This window comes from Drosophila hydei, unplaced genomic scaffold, assembly GCF_003285905.1.
Source record: "Drosophila hydei strain 15085-1641.00,03,60 unplaced genomic scaffold, DhydRS2 tig00000149-arrow-pilon, whole genome shotgun sequence".
Classification (NCBI taxonomy): domain Eukaryota; kingdom Metazoa; phylum Arthropoda; class Insecta; order Diptera; family Drosophilidae; genus Drosophila; species Drosophila hydei.
The window spans coordinates 6,042,972-6,060,595 of record NW_022045678.1 but is presented as its reverse complement, the minus strand read 5'-3'; the positions used below and the strand labels follow the sequence as shown (position 1 = coordinate 6,060,595).

At 36.9% G+C, this 17,624-nt stretch overlaps 5 protein-coding genes across 5 annotated transcripts; 3 read left to right on the top strand and 2 right to left on the bottom strand.

The window, feature by feature from the left end:
- Positions 1-39: 39 nt before the first annotated feature.
- On the top strand, positions 40-665 carry LOC111594662 (40S ribosomal protein S21). Its single transcript, XM_023308064.2, has 4 exons — positions 40-122; positions 196-249; positions 339-530; positions 594-665. Exons 2-4 carry the CDS (start codon positions 200-202, stop codon positions 601-603), a joined length of 252 nt encoding a protein of 83 aa, XP_023163832.1. The 5' UTR covers positions 40-122; positions 196-199; the 3' UTR covers positions 604-665.
- A 598-nt stretch (positions 666-1,263) lies between these two features.
- On the top strand, positions 1,264-1,897 carry LOC111594661 (NHP2-like protein 1 homolog). The gene is made up of 2 exons (XM_023308063.2): positions 1,264-1,378; positions 1,445-1,897. Exons 1-2 carry the CDS (start codon positions 1,376-1,378, stop codon positions 1,823-1,825), a joined length of 384 nt encoding a protein of 127 aa, XP_023163831.1. The 5' UTR covers positions 1,264-1,375; the 3' UTR covers positions 1,826-1,897.
- Positions 1,898-1,970: 73 nt separating this feature from the next.
- On the top strand, positions 1,971-14,490 carry LOC111594659 (protein pelota). The gene is made up of 5 exons (XM_023308060.2): positions 1,971-2,335; positions 2,398-3,119; positions 3,178-3,370; positions 11,013-11,119; positions 13,877-14,490. Exons 1-5 carry the CDS (start codon positions 2,295-2,297, stop codon positions 13,996-13,998), a joined length of 1,185 nt encoding a protein of 394 aa, XP_023163828.1. The 5' UTR covers positions 1,971-2,294; the 3' UTR covers positions 13,999-14,490.
- LOC111594660 (mitochondrial distribution and morphology protein 34) lies at positions 5,381-9,386 on the bottom strand. Its single transcript, XM_023308062.2, has 3 exons — positions 9,227-9,386; positions 5,712-6,094; positions 5,381-5,634 (listed from the first exon to the last, which is right to left on the bottom strand). The coding sequence occupies exons 2-3, from the start codon at positions 6,068-6,070 to the stop codon at positions 5,562-5,564; spliced, it is 432 nt and encodes a 143-aa protein (XP_023163830.2). The 5' UTR covers positions 6,071-6,094; positions 9,227-9,386; the 3' UTR covers positions 5,381-5,561.
- Positions 14,491-14,951: 461 nt separating the features above from the next.
- On the bottom strand, positions 14,952-17,434 carry LOC111594673 (pescadillo homolog). The gene is made up of 5 exons (XM_023308083.2): positions 17,260-17,434; positions 16,903-17,136; positions 15,747-16,845; positions 15,413-15,669; positions 14,952-15,339 (listed from the first exon to the last, which is right to left on the bottom strand). Exons 1-5 carry the CDS (start codon positions 17,275-17,277, stop codon positions 15,043-15,045), a joined length of 1,905 nt encoding a protein of 634 aa, XP_023163851.2. The 5' UTR covers positions 17,278-17,434; the 3' UTR covers positions 14,952-15,042.
- Between the last annotated feature and the right edge of the window lie 190 nt (positions 17,435-17,624).

Below are 17,624 nucleotides of genomic sequence, written 5' to 3'. Positions count from 1 at the left end.
GCAAAGAATTATTTGTCTTATCGATAGTTTTGCAACCCTGCAGCGCAGCCAACTTCACTCTTTCTCTTTTCAGCCTCCATTGACGAGTGTTGGGTCGCTAATTTGTAAAATATTACAAAAATGTATGTTAAATAGCATTTATGCGTATGAAAAGAATTTTAAAATACTAATTAAATGTTTTACTTTGGATTACAGCATAATGGAGAACGACGCCGGTGAGAATGTTGATTTGTACGTGCCCCGCAAATGGTGAGTGTTGAACACGTGTTTCCACGTCCAGCGACGGCAGCAGTTGCAGCCGCCTTTTTGGCAACTGGATAATTTTGTTGTTGTTGCAGCTCGGCATCAAACAGAATCATCCACGCTAAGGATCACGCCTCTGTGCAATTAAGCATCGTTGTTGTGGATCCCGAAACCGGCCGCCAAACCGACGGAACCAAAACTTATGCTATTTGCGGTGAAATCCGTCGCATGGGCGAATCCGACGATTGCATTGTCCGTCTGGCCAAGAAGGATGGTCTCATTACCAAGTAAGTTGCTATTCAATTATTCCGAATAGTAAATTTGCTAACTTGCTTATTTTCATCTTTCAGGAACTTCTAAATAAATTTGAATGCAAGATGAATTGGTAATAAAAAGTGAGAATTCCTTTGTATTTAACGTAAGAGTCACAAAATTTGTGTTTTCTTTTGAGTGGTAATCAATACTGGCGTACGCTCGGGCATGTTTAAATGGTGTTAATTGTGTTTCACATTAACGAATCACAATAAACTACACAGGATTTTAAGTGACATTGATCATATTGTTTTTGTTAGTGGATTGTTGCTATTGAATCAGTCCATTAAAGAGGATCGGTGATTTGATTGGAGCTCTCTTTTTATGATTGGATCCCATCGATTGCTTCATGAGTTGAGCAAGGCTAAGGAGATATCAAGAAATTACAAATAACACCTCGCCAAACCCTTCGGACCGAGTGTGAATGGACTTTGAAAATTATCCGTTTTAAGGGCCACTCCAACCTCAACTTGCTTATATATCTAAATAATTTATATCCTAATTTGAATATACATTTTAGTAGCCCGAACAAAAGGTATTTGGTAAACAAAATATGCAGATTAGGCAGCTAATGGTTTTCAGTTCGTATTTGGCGCTGAAGTTAATCGGTAGGAAATTTATCGATGTTCATGTAACGTTGCCACTTGTTCAAAATATCCCAAATTTTGTAGTGCTCCAAAGCGCTACAAATAACGTCAACGCACGTGCTTCTACAAACGTTTCATTCTTAACTCTGCCCCTCAGTGAAGCACTTTAGCCGAGAGGTTGCATTCAATTTTTTATAAATATACATAAAGAAACTACAATAAAAAACAAGAAAATGGTATGTTGTTGAATACTGATAACAATGCTAACATGTTTTACTAATGCAAGCATTAACTTTATACAGACCGAAGAGGTGAACCCCAAAGCATTCCCTTTGGCTGATGCCCAGTTGACTGCCAAGATTATGAATTTGTTGCAACAGGCACTGAACTACAATCAACTGAGGAAGGGAGCCAACGAGGCCACCAAGACACTTAATCGGGGTCTGGCTGATATTGTTGTGCTAGCCGGTGATACGGAGCCAATTGAGATTCTGTTGCATTTGCCGCTACTGTGCGAGGACAAGAATGTGCCGTATGTGTTTGTACGTTCCAAGCAGGCATTGGGCCGTGCCTGTGGTGTTTCTCGTCCCATTGTAGCCTGCTCTGTGACCACCAACGAGGGCAGTCAGCTGAAATCGCAGATTACATCCATACAGCAAGAAATTGAAAGGCTGTTAGTTTAAGTTAAGAGATGACTCTTAAAATGCGTACAAATCTATAAACTGTATCATTAATAAAGGAAATGTATTTTGTAATAGCATCGTTCTTTATATTATTTACAAATTAACATCTTTTTAGATGTCTGCTAGATATTCGATAGTTGAGCGCATGGCTTTGTCCACAACCATTTTGCAACACTAGACGAGCAGCTGTTTTAAAATGTCAAAAAGTTCGCCGTGTGGAATTTGGCAATTTTCATAGAATAATTTGTTGGTCAAGTTCAACGACAAACACACAACTAATAACAATGCCTAACGTTTCGGTTGACTTAAGGAAACATTTAATTCAATGCAAGTGACAAAAAGCATACAAAAGCAGGAAACATAAAGCACGCAACGTCAACAACAACAAATTTAAGAGGAGCAGCAAAATAGTTCAACTTCTGCTGGTAACAGACGGCGGCCCTTCATTTCGAAAAAGAAAAATTGCAACATGAAATTGCTTGGCAAATACGTAGATAAGGGCATGCAGGGGTAAGGATATCTGATATTAATATGTGTATATAAAATATGCAGTGTCATTCAATGCAATGTAGTAATGTATCCCTCGTGCCTGAGGAGCCAGAGGACATGTGGCACGCCTACAACCTAATTGCTGAGGGTGACAGCGTCCGTAGCACCACCATACGCAAGGTACAGAATGAAACGGCCACCGGATCATCCACCAGCAGTCGAGTGCGCACTACACTGACCATTGCTGTGGAGAGCATCGATTTTGATACGCAGGCCTGTGTGCTGCGTCTGAAGGGTCGGAACATTGAAGAGAATCAATATGTAAAAATGGGTGCCTATCATACGCTCGATTTGGAGTTGAATCGCAAATTTGAGCTGCGTAAGCCGGAGTGGGACACAATCGCATTGGAGCGAATTGACATGGCCTGCGATCCCACCCAGTCGGCGGATGTTGCGGCTGTTGTTATGCAGGAGGGCTTGGCGCATGTCTGCCTCATTACAGCCAGCATGACGCTAGTGCGAAGCAAAATCGAGGTATCCATACCGCGTAAACGCAAAGGCAATGTCCAGCAGCACGAAAAGGGACTGGCCAAGTTCTATGAACAGGTCATGCAAAGTATATTACGGCATGTTAACTTTGAAATAGTTAAATGTGTGCTCATTGCTTCACCGGGCTTTGTGCGAGATCAGTTCTACGACTATATGTTCCAGCAGGCGGTCAAAATGGACTATAAGGTGTTGTTGGATAACAAGAGCAGATTCATGCTGGTTCATGCATCCTCTGGCTTTAAGCATTCCCTCAGAGGTACATAAAACTATAGATTCATTAAAATTATAATGTGCACTAATATTTAATTTCACAGAGGTTCTGCAAGATCCCGCTGTGGTAGCTAAAATGTCTGATACAAAGGCTTTGGGTGAGGTTAAAGCATTGGAAGTGTTCTATATGATGCTGCAATGTGAACCAGCCAAGGCTTTCTATGGCAAAAAGCATGTACTGCGTGCTGCTGAGGCACAATCTATCGAAACTTTGCTCATTTCCGACAATCTGTTCAGGTGAGTTCAATAAGACGAGATCATTGTATGTCGCATAATAGTTATTTTTTAAAACTATCGTAATTAAACTGGTCACGTATGTAGGGATCAGCAGCGATTTTCCTTGGGTATTAATCTGTGGTAACTCCATCATTTCCACTATCACACATATGTGTGTAGTTTTGTAGATACAGCAGCAAGATTTACCTTCTATGCGATGCTCTCATCAAAGGTAACACAAAACGTTTGCGAATTTGATCCAATTTTGATTTTATAATATTTTGATATATTATATAATCCGCTTATTTCTCTTCTAACCTTACCAATTGATGTAAGACGGCAAATACAATTCAATCAACTCAAGTAGAAAGATCAAGAGCATGATCAGTCGACAAGCCCACAGCTCCAGACCTTCAACTTTAACCAATAGCGACAGTTTTTCTTTATAAGATAAATGTGTGCTTTTGGTTTTATGTTCTTTATTATTTTTTATTTGCCATATGAAGAAGTTGTTGATGCGCTACGATGACTTTTATGAGGTCTTACGATGAGAATACCTAATTAAATACTTTTAATTAATATAAAAGCATGACTTTTTGGTAAGACTAGCATGTAACAGTATATAAAGCTTATAGATGCATTATCTGGTCATTAATCTGTTGAAGCGGATTAGTAGCTTTTTAGCTTTAGGATAGATTGAATTATTAAGTTTTGAAATGGAAGAATTTGTTATTATATATTTACAGTCAGTCATCTATTCGATTTGATGAGCAGTTAGCTATAGTATTGACATCTGACGTATCATACATTTTAATTGATTTCGTATTAGAAACTATGACTATGACTGCAAACTATTAGAATATATCTACTGTTCTGTGTATGTTTATGGAAACTGTATCTTTATGGAAACTGATGTACTCATCACTAATATATTTAGGATCACTAATTATTTGATTGTGTGCATGACACTTTTATCTAGTATGCTTTTGTGGAGCCCTCAATTTTTTAAAGATTTTTATTGGTGTTTTTGAAAACTAAGAAAATTTATAAAGCAAATTCTATTCACAAATTCTGCTACAGCTTTACAGGTTTATCATTCGATCACTAAATCAAGAATCTAAACTTTTTCATCGCTTTTCTTTTGCCCTTTTAGTTTGAAAATAACAAATATCATAAATGTGAAGTGAATGAGTAGAGTCTATTGAGGATATAGATTTTCCCGATACGTCCTCTAATGGCATGGCAATCGGGCAATACTATATCGGGCGTAAAAGAAGCGCTGTTATTTTAAGTTCTAAGGGCAATCATAAGTCTAAAATATAAAATATAAATTGTTAAAACTTTACTTTCCGCAGTTTTAGTGCTAGAGCTCCAAAATTGAAGCAGTCCCCTGTTGGGACTTAACAAAAATAATTGAACTGTTTTTGGAGCATGAACGATTCCAACATTCTAAGCTGCTCTAAATTATATTGAGGAAGTCCTATATTTCGATTAAGAATGTAATTTAATTAATTTTACAATATGTAGATTACATGACTAATTTACTGAAATTGCTTACCGCTTGTAGAGCACACAGCTTGTCGCCTCTTCGCCAAGATCTCGAGCGTTTCCCGAGGCTTCAGTCGGGCACAGCTTGTGTGCACAATTCCAGCCATTTAAAGAGAGCACGTCCGAAAACGCTAATTTAATGGCCCACCCTGCCGCGCCCCTAGACAGTCGCCCCTTGGTTGTGACATGCTCATGATCAAGGTTGGATGCCCGTAGAGTCGTCGCCATTTTTGGCTCTTTAATTTGCTGTTTTCGCGTTTGTTTTGTTTACGTTTTGTTTGAATTCGAATTTGTATCTGCTGTTCGGTGTAGCTGTATGTATAGCTGTATCTGTAGAATTATATCGGTATCTGTTTCTGTGTCTGTATAGACGTATATACGTAAAGCTTTATCTGTATCTGAACAGTACCCGCTGCCATAGCCCGTTTACATTTTTAATGAGCAGTTGAAATTCCATTTAAAAATAAAAAGTTTTGCATTTCATGCAATAAAATGAAGTGTTATTGCCTATTTGATTTACTTAGAATTAGCTTAAAGGTCTATGCGAAAATGTGTATACAGTGATTAATGTTAAATTTAGCACGTTTAATCAGTCCTTAATTTATTGTAGTTCAGCTCTGGAGCTCCAGCTCCACCTCCAGTTGCGTCTCTTCCTTCTAGCTAATCAGAAACTATTCAAATCGCAAGTCAGCAAAGTAGTTCGTTTTACTTGTGCTATATCTCGACATTTTTTACTGCTGTTGATAGCAAATGAAAGAACAGAGAAGTGAAACAATAAAACCTTGATAGCTTTATAGTTTTTGATTTATTTTACCTCGGTCTTGTCCACTGTAGCTGCTGTTGTTGTTTCTGCTGCTGCTCGTTCCACAGATTCTTCTGCTTTTTCTGCTGTGCCAATTTATCATCCAACTCCCTCTGTTGTTGTTGTTGGCGCTGCCGACTTGTTCCACAGCTCTCCGCCTCTTCACTTAGCAGCCGCTTGTTGTAATCTGCCAGCGTTTCGCGAAGTGGCAATAGACGAGTTGGACTCGGACTCGGGGTCACACTGGGACTGCGACGAAAACTTGGCGCCTGTACGCGAAGTTTCTTGCAGCAGCTATCAGAGCACAGATGCTGTTGCAGCTGGGGGCAGCCCAGCTCTGAGATGGTATAGTCTGGTGGCTTAGTGAGCATTCTTTTGATTATATTCTATAGGAACTGTAATGGAAAGCAAATTAAAAAGTCACTAGTAGACAGACATATAGATAAATATGTTTGGCGTAATTATCTACAAAATAATGCTACTCTTTTGATGATTTCATTTTCGTTTATTGGCTTTGTAAGCTCTGTTATCAGCACAATTTCACATTCTTATGCCTTCTCTTATCTAAACTGAATATTTTTAGTTAACTCTTTTCTTATCTTTTAATTTTGATGTGAGCTTAATTTTAGTGGAGAGACACATGAAATATTTAATATAAAATATATTTTTTATTTACAATATATAAAAGGAAATTTAAATAAATATGTAGATATATACATTTATCTATTTTTTATTTAATTTTTTTTATATTTATTAAATACAAAATACACTTTATAATAAATATTTATATATATATTTAAATTTTGAATCATTTTATCATTTATAACGTTGAAAATTAGTAAATAATATTAAAATTGTATAAATAATATGCCAATAGATCTTGTGTGTAGACCTTAATAGAAAATGAAACGTTTTAACGCTTTAATGAGTATCTAATTTAAATTATAATCATATCAAAGTTTCGTTTAAATCATAATAAACACTTGTGGAAATGAATGGCTTATAACATATATTAAAGCTCTGCGATTTCTTATTTCTATAAAGCTACTTCATTCTGGGCTCAGGTTTTAAATAGTTATTGATTTGTCTTTATCTTCTTTTAGTCAACCAGCCAAGAACACAAAAACAGCTGCTGTTCTAGTTTTTGTTTTTCCTATTTCTAGTTTTCTCCAGTTAGTTAAGTAGCTCTTGCCACATAGCTATGCTTAAGTATTTCCATTGTGTTTGTCTTTCACACGCGTATCAAGTGTTCCAAGCTTCACTCAATACGCAGGTCTGTTCGTATCCGTCTGTTCAAATTCAATATATACATTGCCCCATATGTATATGTATATATTTATATATTTCAGCTTGATTGGCATCGTCTGAAATCTTTGTTTATAGAACAGTTTCAGCTTTCAGATTTGCACAAGCCCTAATAGTCATGTGAATTAGTCGTATATGTATCGCTACATTGTACAAGTAACTGTATCTATTTCTGTATAATGTATCTGAATCTTTACATTGTGTATGCAATTGTATCTGTAGCTCTCTGTTATATGTGTATGTAGCTGTATTTGTATACAGTGATCTCTCACAAAAGGCAATGAAGTTCGAGTCTCTGAACTCAAGTCGTTGGATAAGACTTTCGCATTAGACAAAAGCGCAAGCGCGTGTTCTTGACTTGAACTTTAAATGCGGGCAACAGTGATTTTTATATAACAAATAGCTGTTCGCTCTAGACAGTTTCTACTGTACTTTTAGCTGTATCTATATCTGCATTTGTATCTTAACTTTATTTGCGTTTTGCTTGTTCCATTTCTTTACGTCGCCTTCTAAGTTGCGCTAATTATTAGCACGTATGTGGGCGATAAAGACAACATCTATATATACATATATACACATATATATAGTTACTTATATAATTAATAAATCGCTCCATCTATGGGCTTGAAGCTGTTGCCAAGTTTGAAGCTCTTAGCTGCTAAAATTCTTTGTTTATTTATTTTTTGATTCTGGAATCAAATTTCTTATTTAGTTTTTGATTGACCCACTTGCATTCCACACGCCCCAATATATTGCGGCAATATGATCCACTTGCATCAAGTTGTGGCAAAGTCTTTGACTGCTTCCTACCCTCTGCCTTTCCGCTTTCATATATTTTCCACATCGTTTGGCTTTTGTCTTCTAGTTGCTTTTCATTTGCTGTTCTTTTGCTATTTTGCTTTTTTTTACAAGCTTTCATATTTTTTTCTTGCAACCCGTTTTTCTAGTATCTCGCTTTAGGGCCTTCTGCTATGCAACATGCTTCATGAAACGTGCAACGTGCCCCTCTTTTGAGCAGCAGCTGCTGTTGCACTTTGCCTTTTGTTGATTCTGCATAAATATTGACTCGATATATAACTGTTTATTTATTTTTGTTTTAATTTTATTTTGGGCACGCGCTGAAAATTTCGCAAGTTGTTTTTTTTTTAGTTTTTGGTTTTATCTTTGTATAATTCGTTTATCTTGGGCAAGAAACGAACGGGCCCTGCATTTCAAATACTCTGAACAAAGAGTACATTTAAGCTTAGTTACATTATAGGTGTAAACATATATAACATAGGAGCACTTAAGTTTATAGAGTATCTGCTACTTGGCAGCTCGAGGCTCACTTTTATATATTCCACTCTTTGTATTCATCTGCAGTTTGTGTTCGGTTATGTTGGCGTAGTGACATTCAGAAATCGTTGATTGACCAATATGTGTGCAACTGAGGTTCCACAAAAAGCGAGTGAATTGATTAGAGATAGGTACGAAATATATAGTCCCCGTTTTAAACTCGTAAAGTGAGTTTTATTGTTTCATTGTACTGCTCAATTTATATTGGTTTTTTATTGAGTCAAATATCTGGAATCCAGTTTTTGATTTGCACAAGTGAATGTCGCCAGAGTTGTTTGCCCCTTGTGGGAAAAGTCCCAAAACTGAAGATGCAAAAATTTCCAAAAAAAATGTAGTCATTCGAATTTGTTAAGGGGGTTTCACTCAAGGGATATATTTTATATTGGATCCGCCAATGTTATCGTAGTTGTAGCTATTTCCTTGATCTGATTTCGTTGTCATAAAAAGTTCATATTCATTTAGATACTAAACGACATGCGATACAATTAATTTTGCATTTTCACTCCCCCGCCGCGCCTTGAGGCCAGCTACATTGGCCTTTTGCTGTCTCCGCCCTGTGGCTTCCCCTTGTTGCACGCTCATGGCTCTATCACCTACGTTCCGTTAATTCCATTATAACAATTGATTTCATTGTGCAATCATTGTCACGCAGCAACAACAATAATGACAATGGATTTAATTCATTGCGGTTAACAGATGATGAGTAAATAGATCTCACAGTTATACCAATAAATTATCTACAGCTGCATTGCCAAGTGCTGACTCAAGCCGTACATTCCTCAAAAGAAAACCCAAAACCTGATTTTTATTTCTTCTTTAATTTTGTAGACTTGCACTTGACATGGAAAACAACAACAAATTTAACTTTCACTTTGGCCTGCACGCACCTTTTGGTTTTTTTTTGTTATTTTTCTTGCTGTTCTCTTTCACCAATTTCTTTTTGCGTGGCAAGCGCGACGCGTTGTTTCTTTTGGTCCGCTGCGGTTCGATTCTTGTTTCGTCTATTCTTCTTCTTGCACCGTGCGCCAACATGCGCCCCACAAGAAAGCCGCTTCACAACTAATTCTACACGAACAGACTGAAACTCGCTTAAGCTCTCTTCGAATATCCTATAACGAAATTTCATATAGGGTATATAAACTTGAATATATCTGTTCTCTATCTATACATAGAAGAATGTTGTACTTGTTTATGCTATGAACTTAAACGGTATTATAAAGCTAGATGGCTCAAAATGAATAGTTTTGCTGCTATTGATACGAGTTCAAAGTTCACATTTATCTGGTGTATTTGCGTGTATTTTATTAGTTTTAACAAAAAGTATTATATTATTTATAGAAATATAATTTGTTTGGGCAGTTGCCCAAGTATAATTGTTTACAGGGTATGTAATGAGATATCATTCATGTTCGCACAAACGTTATTCTCTCATATGCCTTTGGCTGCTCTCCGGCTGCTACACGTGCTGTGGAACTAATTGTGGAACGTATCTCAGAAAGAGAGAGGTAAAGAGTGAGTTAAGAGCTTGATCAGTTGAGACTCTGGTCACACTCTTCAGCGCTCTTGAAGCGCAATCAAACTGCTTTTTGTGCCTTCAATAAAAAATGATAATTGATATTTTACCTGTGCTTTATTTTTTTTGCATACCTTCCTTTTTTCTCTTTTAATGGGGAGGCGCAGTCTTTTTTTGCGAGTTTTATCTTTGTAGCATTAACATTTGCTAAGGTTTTTGAACGCATACCGGCATTTTGAATACTTATTTGCTTCCAGAGCTTACGATTTTATTCGCCTCGACGGCTTGCATTTTGATCGCTATTACTCCATAGGCTAACTAGATAACTGTAGCCTTTGTGTCACACTGAAATAATTTATTCATACCTATATATATATACATATATATTAATATATAGTGTATATTGTATACATACATATGTATACTATGTATGTGGTTGCACCCATCATTTGCATTTTTGGCTCATGATTAAGCGTTTTGCTACGTATTGAATTGTAGATGTGCAATATTCACATACTTTGAATTGTAATAGATATTAATTGTCTTTACAGTATATACGCCAAATGCGGGCGGCTTCAGTGTTTCATGTAGCGAGACTTCGTGAAGGTATTCCCATAGTTCCCTAATTTACTTTTACCGGATGGTAGCATGTTTTGATCCTGTCATAGTTGAACGTTTTAATTTTTTACATTTTATTCATTTCACTCTCCGTTTTCAAAATGTATTTTTTACTTAGCTTAGCAATTTGAGAACCAAGATAAATAGAAAACCTTGTTTGAAATGTATTTTAGACTATTTGTTCTGTAACGTATTATTGACTCAGTATTAAAGCTATTTGCTGGTAGTTTAAGTAAGTAAGAAACCGAGAACTTGCCAAATGATTATATATTATATATGCATACGACTTCTAGGGGCGGGATAAATATAGTGTTAACGGTAAATCCCATCTTATTTTAAGAATTGAGCATTTGGTTACACCTGACTGTAATGTTCTTACTTTTTTTTACCTATCTTCTATGACTTCCTATCTGTGCCTAAATTGTCAGGCCACCATTTTCACTTTGTTTTGCTATAATATATATTATAGTTTATATTGAGACCGTGTTAATTTTTATTAATATTGAATTCCTCATATAATTATATTTAAACATGTTTTCCAGGTGCCAAGACGTAAATCTCAGGAAAGAATATGTTAACTTGGTTGAATCGGTGCGCGATGCCGGAGGCGAGGTGAAAATCTTCTCCAGTATGCATATATCGGGCGAACGTAAGTATTTCATATGAAGTAACGCTTAAGAGCTTTCTCTCCAATATCATAGAATAAACTGCTAAATGATGAATTATGATTCATTGATTACAGTGACAGCTCGAGAAGAGATGTACTAATTTATGTATATAAATATATATGTAGTTAATAATTATTTATTTTGTTAATTTGCACGTTCATTGTATTTGAGTCTGCATTAATCCAGGTAACGAATTCACTCGACTATTCTCTAGAGAAAACAAGCAAGATGTCTATGACTGATTTTCGCTCGGTCTGGTACAGAAGTTGTATGGTACAGGCCTCCCCCTGTCTAATGACCTCGTTAAGCATTCTATTTTTACATGACGTGCAGTGCACATGTGCACACATAAATATATATTTTTGTACACATATATGTTTGTGCTTCTTGAAGGTTTCTCCCGCAATGCATAATCTACACTATATTGGACTTTAGTCCGACTTTTTTCATTTTTCTCGAAGACACTTTCAATTTCATCTTGATTATAAATTTATCTTGACGTTAATTAAAAGTGCGTTTTACGTGTTTTCGAAATATTTTTAGGTCGCTTTAAATAGCAATTTGTTGGCTGTTTGGTAAATGACTCACGTCTTGGTTGTTCTTCTTCTTTTTCTGTGTTCTTTCTTATCAATTGTCTGCGACTTGGAAACGTTTTTGCCAATTTGTGTACCCTGTAAACCGAAAAGTCGGATATATAGTTTGCCGAGAAGCAGCAGAAAGTAAATATATGCAAAGAAACAACGAAGAATAGGTAGACTATACTCTTTAAAGGTAGCATAAGTTGTAAAAAGTATGTAGTAGCAATAGTAAGCCAATTTTGCCAATGATATAATTATATATTTGGAATAACATTAGCTTTTGCCAAGACTTAATTTGTTAAATCTATGAGGTAGATTAGTGTTGATTATTTAGCAAAAAGGGATTCAAGTATAATATATAATGTAACGTGTTTTATAGCTTATCGGCAATATTCAATAGAATAAGCCAATAAGCAAACAGCCAGAGAAATCCAAAACATTCTAATTAAAATGTAATTAAAAGTTCGTCTCTATTTCATAATCAGTAAAGCGTATGTTCTAGTTTATTACAGTCGGTCTGATCGTACTTTTACTTGTGCTGCACATAAATGGGTCGACTCTATGTCTAAAATAGAAACCGTACACTTTGTAGCTGTTGTAACACTCTTTATAGAGCGAGTGAGCTCATGAAATGAATTTTGCATATCTGGTGCTCTTTCAGCTCGCCACTAGAACATTTCCACAGCGTTTCATTTAACTCGTTATCATTGGCAGCGCCTTCTCAAGTACTTTTTCTTCGCTGCCAAGCGAATGTTTTAATCAGCTTGCAATTGCTTTTATATAAACATTGTAGAACAAGTGTAAACAATAAAAAAACTCTCGGGTACTTGATTTGAATTGTGTGCAGATAAAGCAGTCCACCATTTCCATTAGTAAACAGCAAAAAAAAAACGATCCGAAAAACAACCAGAACAGAACCTATGCTAAACTGTGGCACATTGAGCACCTTACACTGCTCAACATGTTTTGGTTTTTTATTCTCATTGATAATAGACGCGTCTGTCTTGATAATGACAATGAGCTGAGTTATTTTACTTTCCTTTAAATAGGCAAAATAGTCAAATGCCCTGAAGACTTTTTTGTTATATGGGGAACTATAGAAATAATAACAATGTGATGGTATGTTACAGGTTGAGCCCTGTAACCCGAGTTTAATAATAGTATATAAGCCAGAACAGAACCCAGATTTCATTATAGTAGTATATACAGCTTTACTTAATTAATTGTTTTGTTTTTAACACATTTGCATATTGTAAATTGTAAAATGTAAATTGCAAATTGAATATCCATCAAGTTCAGAAGTGAGTCACTTCTAGAAGCGGGCAGCCTTGACTATGTCAGTTGTAACTCCTACGCCCAGTGAGAAGCCTGAGAGAATATGTTAACTGGTTGGCTTGAACGGTGCACTGGCTTACTGCTTGGCCAAGAGCTGTGGGAAATTCGCTTTGACCAAGACATTCTGCGAGCACCAGCCACCTCAAACATATGCAGCGGATATATAAATTTTGTAATTAAAATGATTGGGTTCTTAGCGAGTTTATTTACGGGTTATAGTTTGAGAACTTGAATGTTTGGTTGTCAGCGAGTTTTTTCTATTTACTAACTGACTATCCAAGAACTTTAATCTTTACATTTAAAAACAAGTTATACATCAATTAAAGCCAGACTTCTGCATTATCGTGCTCTAGTTGACTGTAAAGTTAGTCCCACATGATACAATTCATCGTTCTTCGATAACTTGCTTATATTTATTATATTTTTTTTCTAAAGTTTTTTATTGTATTCATTCAAGTTTCGTTAGATTTGTGAGTACTCGAAAAGTCCAGGTAGAACTGCCAAGAACTTTTTCTGTTTATAAGCTGTACCTAATTATGTCATAATTCTCTCATATTCAGAACGCGTGGATATCCATATTTTCATATATAGGTATTTATATATTTCTAAGAACTAGAAAGCTTGGGGAAGTATTAAATGTTTATGTGGATAATTTTTTTATACGCATTCTGCTCTAATTTTATGCCTTTCAATTCAATTTTAAATTAAAACTAGGATTTGTTTTTATGATTGCCAGCATTTACGTTTCATATTTGCTGCAAAGTAAAAATTTCCTGTGATATATATCTACTCATTATTAATTAATTACTGAAATTGTCCTTTCAGAACTTTCTCAATTAACGGGTATTGCTGCTATTTTACGTTTTCCTATGCCAGAACTGGAGGACAGCGACGACGATGACGATGAGGATGGAGCGGCGGGCGGCGACAACAGCGATAGCGATTGAGGAATCTATATCTAGAAGATCCTTAGGCATTTTTTTCTATTCAAATGGTTTATTTAACATAATCGGAAACAAAGGCGACGAACGCATGACTCTTTTTATAAATATACAGAAATAAAAAATAATTCTATATATATAGCATAATAGGCACTACTTATGGCAGACTAGGACTGTGTCAGGGCATATACAATATACGAGTACTATATACTTATACAAATAATTAGATTATATGATACAAGCGACAAATTGTTAGTTAAAATTACAAAAAAAAAAAAAAACAAATCTAAAAATAGTTTTTCTATAGCCAAGTCAATCTATATAATTCGCCTCATCTAGAAATCTTAAGAAATATGAAAGTAATCCGTGCTCTAGTTCTTCTATTTATAACAAATGTTTCTAATGCTTTACTGCTGTTCTTCTTGTTATACTATATTTAATGATTATACATATTTAAGTTTTTATATACTATACTCATGTGTTCTTTTCACATCCTGCAACATTTTAAAATTGATTATCGAAAGGTCTTATTGTTCGATTATTTTGTTTAAGCTTTAAAAATAAATTAAGAAACTGTGCAACAACTTTGATTAAATACGTTGTTTACTTATTTTATATGGTTTGTTGGATGTTATTTCCAGATCGGAACTTGATTACTATAGGCAACGTAAATGTATATTTTTCCAGGTAACTAGTTTCATTTTTCGGTGTGCCGACTTTAGAGTCCCTGCGTTACTGAACGCTCTGTTCGTTGGTTTATGTCTTATCAACGCAGTCTTAACTTATCTGCCTGCTGATTTTCAAATGGACTTATTTGGTCGAGCTTGTTTGTTTCTATGAAGTTGTCGCTTGAACCAATCGATGGTCCTTGTCCTTGCGAGCTTAGATCAATTGTTACTGATTACTGATCGTCTGGATACTCAAGAATGTGCCTGAATCGAGTTAATAATGCATTTTCGGTAAAATATCAGGTTAATTTGTTTTATTGTTTTCAGTTACAAACTAATTATAAGAAGACACAGGTTGTGAAATACCGCGAGCCAGAGTCTTTCACTTGCCGCCCAGTTGCGAGGCAGCTGCAGCAGCAGCAGCGGCTGCTTTTCTCGCCTCTCGTTTAGCCAATTTTTTGGCTTCCTTTGTATCGCTGTCAATATTGCGTCGCTTCTTACGTAGCAGCCATTCCTCTTTCTCCTTAGTCTGTTTCTCACGTATCAGCTTGCGGAACAGATTGCGATGACGTGGCTTGACCATTCGTGCCTGTAAACGATGCTCATCGACTTCGGCTTTGTGCAGCTGTCTTTTGTTCACTTTGTGCACCTTACCAGATTGCACAGACATTTTCTTCCTCTGCAAGAAATTAAGATTTTATGTATTACATATGATATATATGCTGTTACGCATAGGTATTGGCTTGATGTACCTCTTCCTGCAGTCGCTTTGTCTGCTCATCCAGCTCTTCCTCCTCATCGGAGCTTTCTTGGTCCTCGTCATTGAAATCTTCTCCGTCAGAGTCCTCTTCATCCTCATTGACACCGTCTGGACCGCCATACTTTTTGTATTCTGCTGTTTCCTGCTGATAGGCGCGTTGCAGCTGTGCGTCCAGCAGTTCTTGTTCTACAGTATCATCTTCCTCGTTTGCTACTGTTTCTTCCTCATCCGATTCATCTTCACTTTGGGCTGTCGAAAGGAAAGAATTTGGGGTTGGTAAAACGTACAACTGAAGGGTTTCTATTAAGAGATTAAAGTATGCCTACCATGTGTTTCGATAAGTGAGGGATCATGTAGCGCCTTCTCTTCGGGCGGTATATACGTATCTCGTTTGGCATCGACAAAGGGTGATAAATGCGGCGGCAACTGTTCACCCAGGAAGTATTTGTTGGTTGGCAGCAGCTGACGCTGATTTACACAATCGAAGACCCACTGGGGCTGTATGTAGTCCCTCGATATATACTGGGTACTTAGGCTAGGCCTGTCAACAATCTGATGAGTGATGCTTTCATCACTCTCATCGTACGTGGAGCCAGAGAAGACGGACGAATCCCAGGAAACTTTTCCACCAAAGGAGCGTATGATGATGACCAATGGTTCACGAGGGACCTCACGATTGATAAAGAACTTTAATCCTTTAAAAAGTGTGCGTAGACGGGCCACTTCCTGTGCCTCCTGTTTCATTTTGATAATGCGCTTTGAGTCGCCATCCTGTTCCAGCAGCTCCATATCAATATCGGGTTCCTCCTCATCCTCCTGCACCTTGTCTGTACGCAGCAGATCAAAATTAAGAGCACAAATACGCTCCGACACAAAACTCGTCTCGTCTTTCAAAGTATCTGCATTATCTTGCAGCATGGTAGAGGGAAATTGTGGTGGATAGGCGAGATTTAGGCCATGGTACAAACGGAAGTTCGTAAAACCCAGCATAATTGTGTAGAACTCTACGAATATGGACATTACTTTAAAGTCCACCTCCTGCCTTGATTGCGGCTTAAAAGGATAGTAGTGTGGCACTATCCATGTGACCTTTTGGCCCTTGATCTCGGCCTGGAAGTAATAGCCTTTGATCGATATGAACACTTTGCGCAACGATTTGGAGGCAATCACATAATGCAAAAATTCGATGGTTAATCGACGACAAAGATTCGATTGCTCACGCGGAATCAAATGCAAGGATGGAAATGTGCTGAATAGAAAGAGTAATGTAAGGCAGTCATCGAGATCCTTGAGTGCATCAATGAATGTCGGATAGCGTTCCTTCACAATGTGATCGAGCTTGATTTCGGGGAATAAGGCCAACCGACGTTTCAGATTGCGAAAGTCCTTAATAGCGCGATCCCGACCAGATTTCTTGGCAAAGATCTGTAATGGAGAAATTGGTAGTGTGTGACTGCCTAATTAATCAATTATTTTACATACCTTGTAGTCACGCAGTGTCCACACAATAGGCTCATGCAGCAGAAAGCGTATATCTTTGGTGTGGTACAAAATCTTTATCTCTGAAGAGCCTTTCTGTGCACGTCTTCTATGTTTTGGTTCGCGAGGATAAACACCCTTCAAAATGCACAAGCGGCGGAAATCATTTAGCGATAGCTGCAGCTTACGCAGGGCTGCTCGCCGGCTTATATATTGTGTTGCCTCACCGGCTTCGTACTGTAAATAAAATTAATTAAAATGATTAAATGATCACGAACATTATTTATTTTTCAGTGTTTTGCTAAAAATTAACCTCACAGTCGCCTCAAATTGAGTTTAATAGTTTCAAGTTAAACATACCTTCTTCGGACGTCTCATTGTGAATAGTCTTGTAATGCAGCTGTTATTTATGAGAAAAAGAACAGATTTTCAGAACTGCTTTTCTCTAATATTGTTTTATTTTATTAAAAGCACGCGTCGGACCCAAAACACACGTTTCTGTGTTGTTGGTCGCGTGGAAAGGAACGGTGTGACCGTTCATAGAAAATGACAAAATCTCAGTAGTTGACATTCAAAATATACGCGTGCACGTACATGGGCAGCACTGTCAACCAGCTGCTCAACTTGAATATTTGTGGCAACAAAGTAACAGCGCGCGCGCGCACGCAACTCAAGACTGTCAGTGCGGACACACTAATACAAATAGTTGTGCCATACGCGCCCAA

Coding starts and splice junctions, on each gene's coding strand:
- LOC111594662 (XM_023308064.2), top strand. CDS start 200: ATGGAGAACGACGCCGGTGAGAATGTTGATTTGTACGTGCCCCGCAAA. Junction 250..338: donor TTGTACGTGCCCCGCAAATG/GTGAGTGTTGAA, acceptor TTGTTGTTGCAG/CTCGGCATCAAACAGAATCA.
- LOC111594659 (XM_023308060.2), top strand. CDS start 2,295: ATGAAATTGCTTGGCAAATACGTAGATAAGGGCATGCAGGG. Junction 3,371..11,012: donor ATTTCCGACAATCTGTTCAG/GTGAGTTCAATA, acceptor CATGTTTTCCAG/GTGCCAAGACGTAAATCTCA. Junction 11,120..13,876: donor TATGCATATATCGGGCGAAC/GTAAGTATTTCA, acceptor TTGTCCTTTCAG/AACTTTCTCAATTAACGGGT.
- LOC111594660 (XM_023308062.2), bottom strand. CDS start 6,070: ATGCTCACTAAGCCACCAGACTATACCATCTCAGAGCTGGGCTGCCCC. Junction 5,635..5,711: donor CTACAGTGGACAAGACCGAG/GTAAAATAAATC, acceptor TGCTATCAACAG/CAGTAAAAAATGTCGAGATA.
- LOC111594673 (XM_023308083.2), bottom strand. Junction 16,846..16,902: donor GGACACTGCGTGACTACAAG/GTATGTAAAATA, acceptor TCTCCATTACAG/ATCTTTGCCAAGAAATCTGG. Junction 15,670..15,746: donor CTCACTTATCGAAACACATG/GTAGGCATACTT, acceptor TCCTTTCGACAG/CCCAAAGTGAAGATGAATCG.